The sequence below is a fragment of the Schistocerca gregaria genome, chromosome 2 (genome assembly GCF_023897955.1).
Source record: "Schistocerca gregaria isolate iqSchGreg1 chromosome 2, iqSchGreg1.2, whole genome shotgun sequence".
NCBI classification, from domain to species: domain Eukaryota; kingdom Metazoa; phylum Arthropoda; class Insecta; order Orthoptera; family Acrididae; genus Schistocerca; species Schistocerca gregaria.
Genome location: NC_064921.1, coordinates 740,749,944 through 740,762,743, shown reverse-complemented (window position 1 = coordinate 740,762,743; position 12,800 = coordinate 740,749,944). Strand labels below are relative to the sequence as shown.

General features: G+C 42.9%; 1 protein-coding gene across 2 annotated transcripts in view; it reads right to left on the bottom strand.

The window, feature by feature from the left end:
• Positions 1-636: 636 nt before the first annotated feature.
• LOC126334911 (Werner Syndrome-like exonuclease) overlaps positions 637-12,800 on the bottom strand; it is a 69,161-nt gene continuing 56,997 nt past the window's right edge. For both annotated transcript variants that reach the window (XM_049997627.1, XM_049997625.1), the window contains 3 exons: positions 10,007-10,148; positions 9,807-9,908; positions 637-1,036 (listed from right to left, as the gene is read on the bottom strand). In XM_049997627.1, the coding sequence (XP_049853584.1) occupies positions 977-1,036; positions 9,807-9,908; positions 10,007-10,148 (304 nt within the window). In that variant the 3' untranslated portion in view covers positions 637-976. The remainder of the gene's footprint in view (positions 1,037-9,806; positions 9,909-10,006; positions 10,149-12,800) is intronic.

Below are 12,800 nucleotides of genomic sequence, written 5' to 3'. Positions count from 1 at the left end.
ACTAGTAATCAATGAAGGATAATAGTTGTTATGCCCTGAATTCAGCCTTATTTACAATTATGATAATTTTCTACATTACTAATTGGGATTCTCAAACTTATAAGTGAAATATTCAAATAATTTTTCAAAGAGCTAATACGATAAGATTTGAATGTATTTTTAATTTAAGGACAACTGGACAAAAAATTTGCACACTGATCTCCACTGTTCTCTAGACAAGGATGAAAAGTGTATGAGTAAGTTATATTTACAACACAGTCATCAAGCATATTATATCTTACAGGTTGCTCAAAACTGACCTTTTTAATCCATAAATAATATGAAAGAGTAAATTTATTGACATGCAGGCACAAGAATTTCAAGATACTTGAAGCAGTCTCTGGCAAGATAGCTGATTATGGCCTAAACAACATTAACATTATCATGTCTGCAGAATAAATATTTTATTGGTCAGCCATATTGTCTCAGAAAATTATCTTTTAAGACAGCAAATACCACAAATATGCTAAAAGTTGTAAAATTCAAAGTAATTAGAATTACTTCTAAGTATAAATTTGGCTGAACTGAATTATTTGTCACCTTATCAATATGCTAACTGGATTTTAATCGACTGTGAAAGACATGGTTACCATAATGTCAAAAGGATATTTTTCTTTATTCACCTCTGTTAAACTTCTTCTTCTCCTTTTTTTAATACATATAATGTGGTTTTCTTCATAACTAGAAGTCATTTATTTAACACAGTTACCACATGAAAAGTTTGTAGTTTATTCATACTGCTCACCATACTATTCGATAAGTGACAAATGTGTCTGCATGTAAATGGACACAATGTTAAGTTTTGTTAACAATGATTTTGGAAGTGGAGAAAAAGCCTTAGAGACAAAATGATAAAACCAAATTCATACATTACATCTTAAGTTACAATAGAAGATACAAAATTTTGTAGTTACTTGAAAGATCCATAAAATTGACATTAAATTTCACATTTCACTTTTTTCTTTGAAGTAAGTTCATGAAAAAGCACAAAAGATGCCTGAAAAAGTAAAGAAATATATACATTACTTATGAATACAATAGAGGGAAACATTCCACGTGGGAAAAATATATCTAAAAGAAAAGATGATGTAACTTACCAAACGAAAGCACTGGCATGTTCATAGACACACAAAAACAAACACAAACATACACACAAAATTCAAGCTTTCGCAACCAATGGTTGCTTCATCAGGAAAGAGGGAAGGAGAGGGAAAGAGGGAAGGATGTGGGTTTTCAGGGAGAGGGTAAGGAGTCATTCCAATCCTGGGAGCGGAAAGACTTACCTTAGGGGGAAAAAAAGAACAGGTATACACTCGCACACACACACATATCCATCCACACATACACAGACACAAGCAGACATATATATTTATATACACAATACATTACTTAATGATACAATCTTATATGACAAAGGAAGAAATTTCGTTTAGTTTTTTGATGGTAGTAGTTAGTTTGTATGTGTACCTACAGTGAGTACAGGAGTTGTAAAAGAGAACTGGGACGCACAAGCCCCGCCCCCCCCCCCCCCCCCCCACACACACACACACATGTAGATATGTGTATATTATGCGTGCATGAGAGAGAGAGAGAGAAACTACGGGTTTCAGAGTGTGGCTTTAAAGCAAATATGCTCTATTATCACCAAATTTACAACATAGGTCTCTGGACCTCATCTTTGACCAAGAATAACTAGCAAAATATTTCCCGCAATGTTATTAATCAGGTTGGACACAATTTTAAAAAGCAGTATAAATTATGAAATTTTTTTGTCAAATGCACACACAACTTGTTGTACACTTTTAAACATCGAAAATATTTTACATAAACGAAACAGTTACACAGATGTTCCTACAAGTAGTCAACAGAGATGACATTATAGGTCCTCCACAGAGTATGATATGCTTTCGTACAGAGGTTATTTACTTAACAATGTGGATCATAATTTACTTATGTCCATTTTACAATTGTGTTTATTTTGATGTGTTACTATTTTTTTTTAAAGTATACTATCGAAACATCTGAAGAAATTCACTGATTCACTTTCAAGTTTTTCGTTTAATATTTTATCTTCGTATTTTCTGTAATGTGAATATATCTCCAGTTCTTCTAGCAAATCCATTTTATGTTCTTTATTTAATCGGTGGAGTACTTCGACATTTTGCTCTATTTTTCCAAATGGGTGTCCTGTATTATGTACATGTATGGCTGATGTAGTGTATCTGTTGTGTGTGTAGGCTTTTATGTGCTCTGTGTACCTGGTGTTGAAATTTCGGCCTGTTTGACCTACGTTGAACATGGAGCATTCCTGGCATGTGACCTTGTATATTCCAGAGTCTGAGTGTGGTCATGTTACATTTTATTCTGTGTATTAGTTTTTGTTGTAGTTTTTTAGATGTAGAAAACCCAACTTTTACTTTGTGATTTTTGAAAATATTTGCAATCTTCTGTGATACATTACCAATGTATGGGATACTAGATATACATATGTTTTTCTCTTTTTCCTCTGTGGTGCAGTTTGTACCTGGGTATTTCTTCACTTTGTCTAGGATTTTGTCAACCATGGAAGCATTGCACTCATTGGCAACTGGGATTTTTTTCACTGTGTTTATTTCTTGTTACATGTTGTCTTGGTTAAATGGTACTTTAGTTGCCCTATGTAGAACTGACCTGTATGCTGCCTGTTAATGGATATTTGGGTGACATGAAGGTTGCAGGGATTGTAGTGTCAGTCATTGAGTTTTTCCTATGAATTTTGAATGAGTGTGTTTTGTTATGTCTTGTAATATTTAGGTCCAGAAAGTTGATGCTTTTATTTTGCTCTTGTTCCACTGTAAATTTGATTTTCTCATGTAGATTATTGAAGTAATTTAGAATCTCCCACCCTATCAAGGGCAAGGCCACTTGTGAAAACAGTCATGTTGTCTACCAACTAAGCTGCCACCAGTGTTGCTGCTTTATGCATGTGCATGACAACTAACAAGCTGTCTGTCCAACAGGTTCACTGGCAAGATGACTGATGAGGTTTCATCGGTATGCCAACAGAGTGATTACAAAAATGGATGCAAACACAAGGATGCTGAAGTCTTTTGAGGAATCCTTTGGCAGAACGCAGCACTATGAATGAAATCTCAGTCATTACTGTATTAAATAACACTGGTGCTGAACAGACGGAAGATCCAGCATTGTTGGAAACCTCTGAAGCCTTGAAAGAGAAACTGATCAAAGAATTCCAATTAATACATGAAACACTGAATAAGAGGAACTATTAACCAATGAGGCGGAAATGGTTGCTCGTCATCCCAGCTCATCTACAGCTAGCTATTCTGAAACTTTTCCATGATGCTCCAAAATGAGGTCACCTGGGATTTGTAAAAACTCTAAGCAGAATCAATGCAGGTCTGGTCTCTACCAATCCTTTAGACACAATGTGAGCCATTGTAAATAATGCTATCAATGAAAGCACATGCCGCAGTTACCCTCATGGCATCTGGTACCAACTGTGCTTAAATTGGAATCAACCTCTTCAGGAGAGTTTTTATTTATTTATTTATTTGCTGTTTTCTTGTAGTTTGTGATCTATATAAAAGAACAAAGGAAATGTTGCACATGAAATGGCATGGATGTAGCACACAGTATTTTAACATAATTTTGAATATCTTAGTAATAACTAAGCATTAAGCTGCTTAAGAGGGGAAAAAGCTACTCATAATATTTGAATAAAAAGAATAATAATAAAAAAGTCAACATCTCTTAGGGGGGTTTCTAAAGTTGACAAAAGGGAAGTGATGGATAGCAGTCTGCACTGAAATCATCATGCATTGTACCAAAGAGGTACCGACTGCTGAAGCTCCGGAAATCGCAAAGTTCCTTGTAGAGGAAATTTTGACAGACAGACAAGACTAGTATCAGAGGTAGTTTCACATTGTGACATTAAACACAGGATGACAACTGCCTTCCATCCACAAATGAATGGCCTCACTGAATGCTTTAAATAAGAATTTGGCAAGACTAGTATCAGAGGTAGTTTCACAATGTGACATTAAACACAGGATGACAACTGCCTTCCATCCACAAACGAATGGCTTCACCGAATGCTTTAAATAAGAATTTGGCAGATAAGTTGTCATTATATGCCTTGTGTTGAACAGACAACCAGATGATATTCAGGATGACTATGTCCAACATACCATCAACAGAACTGAAGAAGCAAGGCAGTTGGCTCACATATGAACAGTGAAAGACTGAGAGGACTATAATGTCAAGTGCCGGGCACTGAAATACAACTTGAGAGACTGGGTATGGATTTTTTGCCTGTGCAGAAAATAGGGCTATTGGAAATTTTACTGAAGTGCTACTTTGGGCCATGTCATATCTTTTGTCAATTGTCGGACATCAAATGTGAAGTCCAGAATTGTGACCATCATCAAGAATAAAAAACCACAGACACATCATCCATGTCCTTCTCTGTATCAACCCCTACTGCAATCCAGAGGAGCAAATCAATGATGGGAGGTTCAAGGATGGTGGTTGTTGGGATGTTTAAGGGGGACTAAACAGCTAAGATCATCAGTCCCCCATTCCAAGAACTGGCGAGAAGAAAATTTGCAGAGCAGGTAAAACCCCAAGAGGAAGGAGACTCATTCCCAGTCAATGAAAGAACACAAATGCGGCAACGAACACTACAGACAAGAAGACTACAGATGAACACCAGACAGCAAGAAACAGAAGAAAAGAAGAGGGCCGGAGACTGGTTGACTGACCACGAGAACAACAACAACAACAACAAAAAGGGGGGGGGGGGGCGGGAGGGGAAGAGTCAACCATCCAACTACACACTAAAGCCTGTAACCAATGAAGAGAGACTTGAGGACAAGAGGCACAGAAAGGGAAAGGTGCAGGACCTCCCTAAATGGAACCATAAAAAGGACTACCACGGATAAAATTTAAAACGTCGTCAGCCATGGAGGCAACGTCGCATAAAAACAAAGGCAAAGTGCCTGGGAGATTAAAAGACTGCCTGAGGGTACGCAGTTGGGGACACTCCAACAAAATGTGGGCGACCGTCAGCCGGGACCCACACGACATAGAGGGGTCCTCCTGACGCAAAAGATGGCCGTGTGTCAGGTAGGTATGGCCGATACGGAGCCGACACAGGATGACAGAGTCTCTGCGAGAAGCCCACAGGGAGGACTGCCACACATCGGTCGTCTCCTTAACAGCCCGCAGTTTATTCAGCGATGTCAGGCTACGCCACTCATCATGCCACATCCCAAGCACCTTACGGCGCAACACCAACTGCAGATCATGAGCCGGGAGGCCGATCTCCAAAGCTGGGGCATCGATAGCCCCTTTGGCCAGCCTGTTGACACGTTCGTTTCCTGGGATGCCAACGTGACCTGGCATCCAAACAAAGACCACCAAACAACCAGAGTGGGTAATGGCAGAAACAGATTCCTGAATAAAGTTTACTAGAGGAGAAGAGGCACAGCAGCAGTCGATAGCCTGGAGGCTGCTCAGGGAGTCACTGCAGATGACGATTGACGTCCCTGAGCAGGAACGCATATGCTCAAGAGCGCCCAAAATGTCTGCCAGCTCTGCAGTAAAAATACTGCAGCCGGCCGGCAAAGTGCGCTGTTCAATATGGGCAGCGTGAGCAAAAGCGTAGGCAGTACGACCATCAACCAGGGAACCATCAGTGTAGACAGTCTCTCAGCCCGAGAATGAGGAGAGGAGGGCAAGAAAACATCGACGGAGGGCCACAGGTGGAACCGAGTCCTTGGGTCCCCGTGCCAAGTCCACACGGACGGACAGCCAGGGCATACACCAGGGAGACGTAGGTGCACGGACCCGGAAGGGAGGCAGAAGAGGGAAAGACCCCAGTTCCGACAGCAGGGACTGGACGCAGACAGCAATGGAAAGCCCAGACCTAGGTCGCCGTTCGGGCAGATGGAGGACCATGGCAGGGCAATGCAGGCGATGATTGGGATGGCCCGGGGAGCAATGCACGTGGACAGCATAGTCGGCGAGCAGTCGGTCACGGCGAATCCGGAGCGGGGGAACCCCGGCCTCCACCAGTAGACTATCCACGGGGCTCGTACAGAAAGCGCCAGTTGCAAGCCGAACCCCACAGTGGTGTATGGAGTCCAGCAACGTCAACACTGAGGGTGATGCAGACCCATAGGCCAGGCTCCCCTAATCAAGCCTGCAATGCACAAGGGCTCTGTACAATCTCAACAGCGTGCAGCGATCTGCACCCCAAGACGAGGGGCTCAGGCAGCGGAGGGCGTTGAAGTGCCGCCAGCACTTTTGCTTCAGCTGAGTAATATGAGGAACCCATGTGAGCAGGGCGTCAAAGACTAGTCCTAGGAAGCGGCTAGTGTCCACCACTTCAAGTAGGTGGCTGTCGAGGTAAAGTTCAGGATGAGGGTGGACCGTCCTACGCCTGCAGAAGTGCATAACTCGACTCTTGGCTGCAGAGAACTGAAAACAATGAGTCAGAGCCCATGATGCTGCCTTGCGAATGGCTACTTGCAGCCTGCACTCGGCGACTCCTGTAGTCGTTGAGCTAAATGAGATGCAGAAGTCGTCAGCATACAAAGAAGGAGACACCGAAGACCCCACGGGTGCAGCCCGACCATTAATGGCCACTAGAAATAAGGAGACGCTCAACACCAATCCCTGCGGGACCCCATTTTCCTGTATATAAGATGAACTAGAGGCAACACCGACTTGCACCCGGAAAGAGCGGCGCAATAAGAAGGTTTGAAGAAAAGCCAGGAACTGACCACAAAGACCCGACTCGTGCAACGTAGCAAGGATGTGATGCCGCCATGTGGTGTCATATGCCTTCCGCAGATCAAAAAATACAGCAACGAGATGCTGACGTCGGCCAAAGGCCGCACGGATAGCAGATTCCAGCCGCACCAAATTGTGCGCAGCAGACCAGCCCCGACGGAAGCCCTCCTGGGATGGAACGAGGAGTCCGTGCGTCTCAAGGACCCAACACAAAAGCCGCCCCACCATACGTTCGAGCAATTTGCACAAAACATGGGATGATAGCTGTCCAGCGACAGTGGGTCCGCACCGGGCTTCAAGATGGGGACAATAACACCCTCTCGCCACTGCGACGGGAACACGCCATCGGTCCAAATGAGGTTAAAGATGGTGAGGATGTGTCTCTGGCAGTCCCTGGAGAGATGCTTCAGCATCTGCGCGTGAATGCACTCTGGTCCTGGTACTGTATCAGGGCAATTGGCGATGGCAGCGAGGAATTCCCTGGCGATGGCAGCGAGGAATTCCCTCTCGCTGAAAGGAGCATTGTATTTTTCATAACGACGTGTGTGGAATGATACCGGCATCCGCTCGGCATGCTCCTTTAGAGAGCAAAAGGTGTGGGGGTAAGTTGCAGTTGCAGAGCTCGTAGCAAAGTGCGTGGCAAGGTGGTCAGCAATGGCAGCAGCATCCGTGCAGCTAGCGCCGGCCAGGGAGATTCCTGGGACACCCATAGGGGTCTGGTATCCATAAATCCGCCGGATCTGGGACCACACGAGCGAGGGGGAGACACGGGAGTCCAAGGATGAGACATACCTCAGAAGGGGTACAGGCGAGCTACAGACAGAGTGGTGAACAAAAAGTCAAGCTTCACCTGATGCTCGTTGACAGGCAGCACGGTTCTTATAGTACCCCCGATAATTGAGAAGGGCAGGGGTCCACATTGCTGGAAACCAATTTTCCTGAAGAGCAATGCAGAGAACAGGGGAAACACTCAGAAGCATCCGGAGCTCAGGCAGGTGGCGGAAATAACTGCCGCAATTCCACTGGAGAATGGAAGCAGGAAGGGACTGGGAGGGTGTGAAGGCGACTAAGAGGCAGACGGCGCCTCAGAGCCAACGGCCGCCACCGGGGGAGAGGCAGCTGCATCCATAGGAAAGGCCCCGAGGGTTCTGTGAGGGCGAGATCCGCGGCAGAGGCGAGGATCTCCACCTCATACCCGGAACCAGAACTATTGATAGGAGGCGGTACTGAAACCGCCGGAACGTCCTTCTTCTTGGACACGTTCCATTCCTTCTTCTCGCATCTGTCCTTAGGGTTAGAGGGCTGGGGGAGTTTCTCTGAAGGAGCGTCGGAGGCTGACGACGACACAGAAGCCCTACGACCAACAGGCGGCCGAACCTTCAGCCACTGGCTGACATCCGGCTGGGTAGGAGAAGAAATGGAGGAAGGGAGAGCCCTGAGGGACCCCTTCCACGAGAGAGGAACTGGCAGAGGCAACGCCGGCAGAGAAGGAGGGGGAGGGACCAGCATGGTGTGATTTATTGCACTTCATTGTGCCACATCCACCCACATGCCACCTACTCCGAACGAGGGCTCTCCCCAAGGGCGCCACCCAGCCAAAGCAACAGGTACCTGGCCGATTTCCTGTTGCCCGGAGTCCCCGTGCCCCAGACAAGAAGGGCACACACATACTCCTTGGCATGCATGGGGAGGAAACAGCTCTGGCATCTGTAGTGCGATCCTTGCGTGGTCAGGGGGCTACCACCAAGAGGGTACATGACGACCCCACCACAACAGACTGGCTACCGTGCTGGATTTTAGGCGTTGAAAGGGTCCACAGTTGTCGTGGGCGCTAAGAAGGGGATTGTGCTTAAGACGAGTAGGAGGCAACCCAGAAGACATTGGGTGTAAATCCCGCCCCACGACAATAGATAGCATGCAAGATGGTGGTGCATGATGGACCAATAGAAAAACACCATGTAAGGCGTCCTTCCCCAAATGGCACGCACTAACAATGGAAATTTGGAAATATGGAGGTCAAACCCAAGAGGGGACCATCACATAAGGCCGAAACATTTGAGACTCCTTTTAGTCGCCTCTTACGACAGGCAGGAATACCACGGGCCTATTCTTACCCCCGAACCCGCAGGGGGTGGAGGTCAAGGAGACTGAAGACCCACTGACAGTTGGGCACCTTACAGGGCAACCTTTGATACTCATCATAGTTAAAAGAATGTAACAACATGACTACAACATCAGTATCTGCAGGCACCACTACACAGAGAAACACTGGCGAGATCTAGATCCAGGGTGCTGTAGTCAGTTCCAATGATAACTTCTGAAATAAAGGGTTACAGGTTCTTCAGGAGAGGGAGCAATAATGCAATCATCCCTAAATAACATGCTAAAGATTGCCAGTTTAAACCCAACAACCAGCATTATTTTGAAAATATTTGTCATTTCTGGAATGTTCTTGAAATATCTTATGTATTTAGTGTTTGTGTATTCTGTAAAATTCAATGCTTGTATAAACAGCTGCATGCTCCATGTAGGTGTGAAATTATGTTCTGGCTGTACTTTGGTGTTCGTAATAAAGGTGCATTCACTACTAAGTGTCGTATTTCATTGACAATCTTGCATTCAGATTTGGACTTTAGTGTGATTATAACATGACAATATTATACATACATCAAAGGATAATAGATGCTGTGCACAATACATGAAACTGATTCGTTGCTCTGCAGCTACAATGAATGAATGCAATTTCAGAACAAGCGGTGTAAGTACACTAAAAAGTATGGAAAATTTCATCAAAAGAAGGGAAGTGCGCCTGCAGAGTCATGGAGCACATTTGAGTAACTTATTTCATACATAATCAGAAGTAGCATGCACAGCAATAATATGTAAATCACTTAATTACATCACTAAATTTGCACATGATTATGCTCTTAAAAGCTGTGTTCTTAATAAGACATCCTGTGTGGATTTACCAAAGCATCTGCAGCAGCATAGTGCTTTTGCTCTTCTGACAGCAACTCAAACTGCCAATTGCTCTTTCTTACAGCATCACTTTTGTCCAAATTTTTGTGAAGCTGCAAGATCAAACATCCATTTTAATGCAAGAAACAGTATCATGTCTGAAACACACTTAGTATAGTGTGAAATACATATGTGCATCAGTCACACTCACCACATATCTCACAAGTCTGTCTAGACTCCATCTCTGCGAACAATTTAAAACCTTATTTGCCAGGACACCCAAATCTATTACTTTCATTTCATCCATGCTTTGGAACTTAATGGGAAAATCACGAATTAGTTTCCACAGATCACTGAAAAGGAAGAATATTGTCGAGAGTTTTATTAGATGAGAACTCTTACTACACTTATTCTTTAGTTACATGTCAATAATGAATGACCATGACATGTTCATAAACATATTGCTTATACAGTATTATAGTCAACTTATTAACAAAAAGAGAACCAGTGTGTATGCTTTCTGTAGTTACAGCCAGACAAGATGAAGGAAATAGAAAAACAAATGAAGAATGTTGGAGGAAGAGGGAGCGAGGGAGGGAGAAACCATGGTGAAATAAATGTAAAAAAGTGAGAATGTTTGAGCTACAGTAGTGTGAAGCAAATGTCAAAATGCAAGATGGTTTAGTTTTAATAAGGTCCACAACCAGTACAATTTTTTATGTCCAGCCAACGCTCACCATTTTCTACCACTGTATGACTTGACAAATGCTGCGACTGTAGCTCAATTATGTCCTTTTGATGGATTATGCTATATTTAGTAATCTCGCCAGACATGCAGATAGATTACACGGTGCCCAGTGGTGGTCTGCTTCTCTAGCTGTTATCCAACTCACCTCCATAAGGGGACTCTGCAGTGTCTGTCAACTATTTACTGTACATTTAGTGCTACGGAGCATAAACTTATGGTTTCCACCACTGATTGCCTATACGGAACTCTGAGTATGAAATATGTGTTACAAGGCTAAGTTGGGCTTGCAGTTTATTCTTCTACTAATAATTACAATAATGGTCACATGAATATTGCACTAAGAACTGTTTTTGCTTGGTTCATGGTCTAATTGACTATTAAATTTGTTGCTATACAAGTTATTTATGTTCACTAAACATTGTGGTTCAGAGTGAGGGTTATAACACTGGCAACGAGGTGGTCACAGTCCTGCTTCATCACACACTATCATGAACACCCGATTTCTCTAGCTTCAGCTGCAACAACTAAGCCAGCAACAACAGCTAGATTGTGTAAATTACCTTGTAGATATTCTGGTGAATGGTTGTATAACAGATGAGCATTTGCAGAATTTCCACCTGGATTTTGTGGCCCTAGTACAGAAAGGGCTTAAATGTAACTTTCCCAGATGCACTGTCTTTCAGCCTTCAGTGGAGAGGGCCCTTGATCCATCACAGAATATGTAGAGGCAATTCAAAATATGTCTGTGCCCATATCCATTAATAATATTCAGTTTTTTCTAGAAATATTGAACTACTATGGAAAATTTATCACCCATTCAGCTTTGGTAGCCTGACTGCTGAACAGTCTCAGAAAAAAGGAGTAACTTTTCAATGGCCAGAAGAGTGCAATTGTGTTTATCAGAAATTAAAGTCTACCCTCCAACTATTAGTCCCAATTGTAATTTACATTTTACCAGACCCACTTGTAATTGGTGTTGGCCAGAGATACAGCCCTTCGTGGGATCAGAGTGGTTCTCTCACAAGGGAATGGCCCAATAAGACATTTTACACAGGAAGAACGCAATGAAAGAAATGCACTGTCAAAATTGTAGATGCTAAGAGGCACTGCAAGTATTTTAAAAAAATAACTGAAACTTGACAAATTCGTAGCACGCCAAGCGGCAGTAAAAATGTACACCCCTAATGGTGCTGCAGCAACTGCGCATGCACAACTAGGCACACACACAGCCAAGGTCGATGGTACATTTGTAAACAGGAAACACAACACAACCCTATCGTAATTTGTAAAGGATGTTTCAGGTTACTGTTTGTTGATAGTTTTTATGACACTGAAGTACACAGTTACTATTCTCTTGAAATAGCCACTCAAGTAACATCCATTAAAAATTATCAGTTGCTTTTTGCAGTATTGGTAACTATAGACAATACAGATAAAGCTGAATTAATATTTATTATGCTTTCATGAGTCTAATAGTACCTTTCTTCTTCCATTTTCACAGTAATGTGGAATCCAGTTAACATTCTCAATTTAGCAATGATGAAATTTGAAGAACGTGGCTTCTAGCTGAAATCACCTACTTCTCCTGAGGACATACATATGTGTCATTTGTTAGTTGATTTCGCTAACATTCATTTGAATGATATCAACATTTGAAATTGTGGATACGTTAAAAGAAATAGGAAATAACTGTGATTGTTCCATGAATTGTGGTTCGGAAGATGTCAGTTGTGTCAATAACAGTACCGAAGAAGAATACCTGCCAAGCCTACAAACAAACATGCACTGCAACAGCTGTCAGCGACAAAGAAAAGTCAGTGAAATATTGGTTAAATGAAGAAGGGAAAAAGTGCTTGAAGTTACGCAGTGTGCAAAGGTGTTTTTGTTTTGTAAAATTGGAGCGTGGACTGTAAAAATGGAAGAGTGAATTACAAGAAGTAAGAAATATGTGCCAAACAGAAACCCGAAACCATCTGAGTGAAAAACTGTTCGAAAGATTTAGAACTGCCTGTGAGAGGCTATGCACCATTACCGAAGGAGATCTACAAGACTGGGCCCTCTGAACTGCATCTGACATGAACATTGCTAATTTCCAGGCTTTGTCAACCTGACTACGCAGGCTCAAGAAATCATACAGAATAGGAAGTGGGAAAATTACCATGTTTACGTAATGTAAACATGTAGAGCAGCTGCCAGTGATAGACAATGCGATAGAGAAATTCATAGCTGACGTAAAGACGAAACTTACTGTTATCCT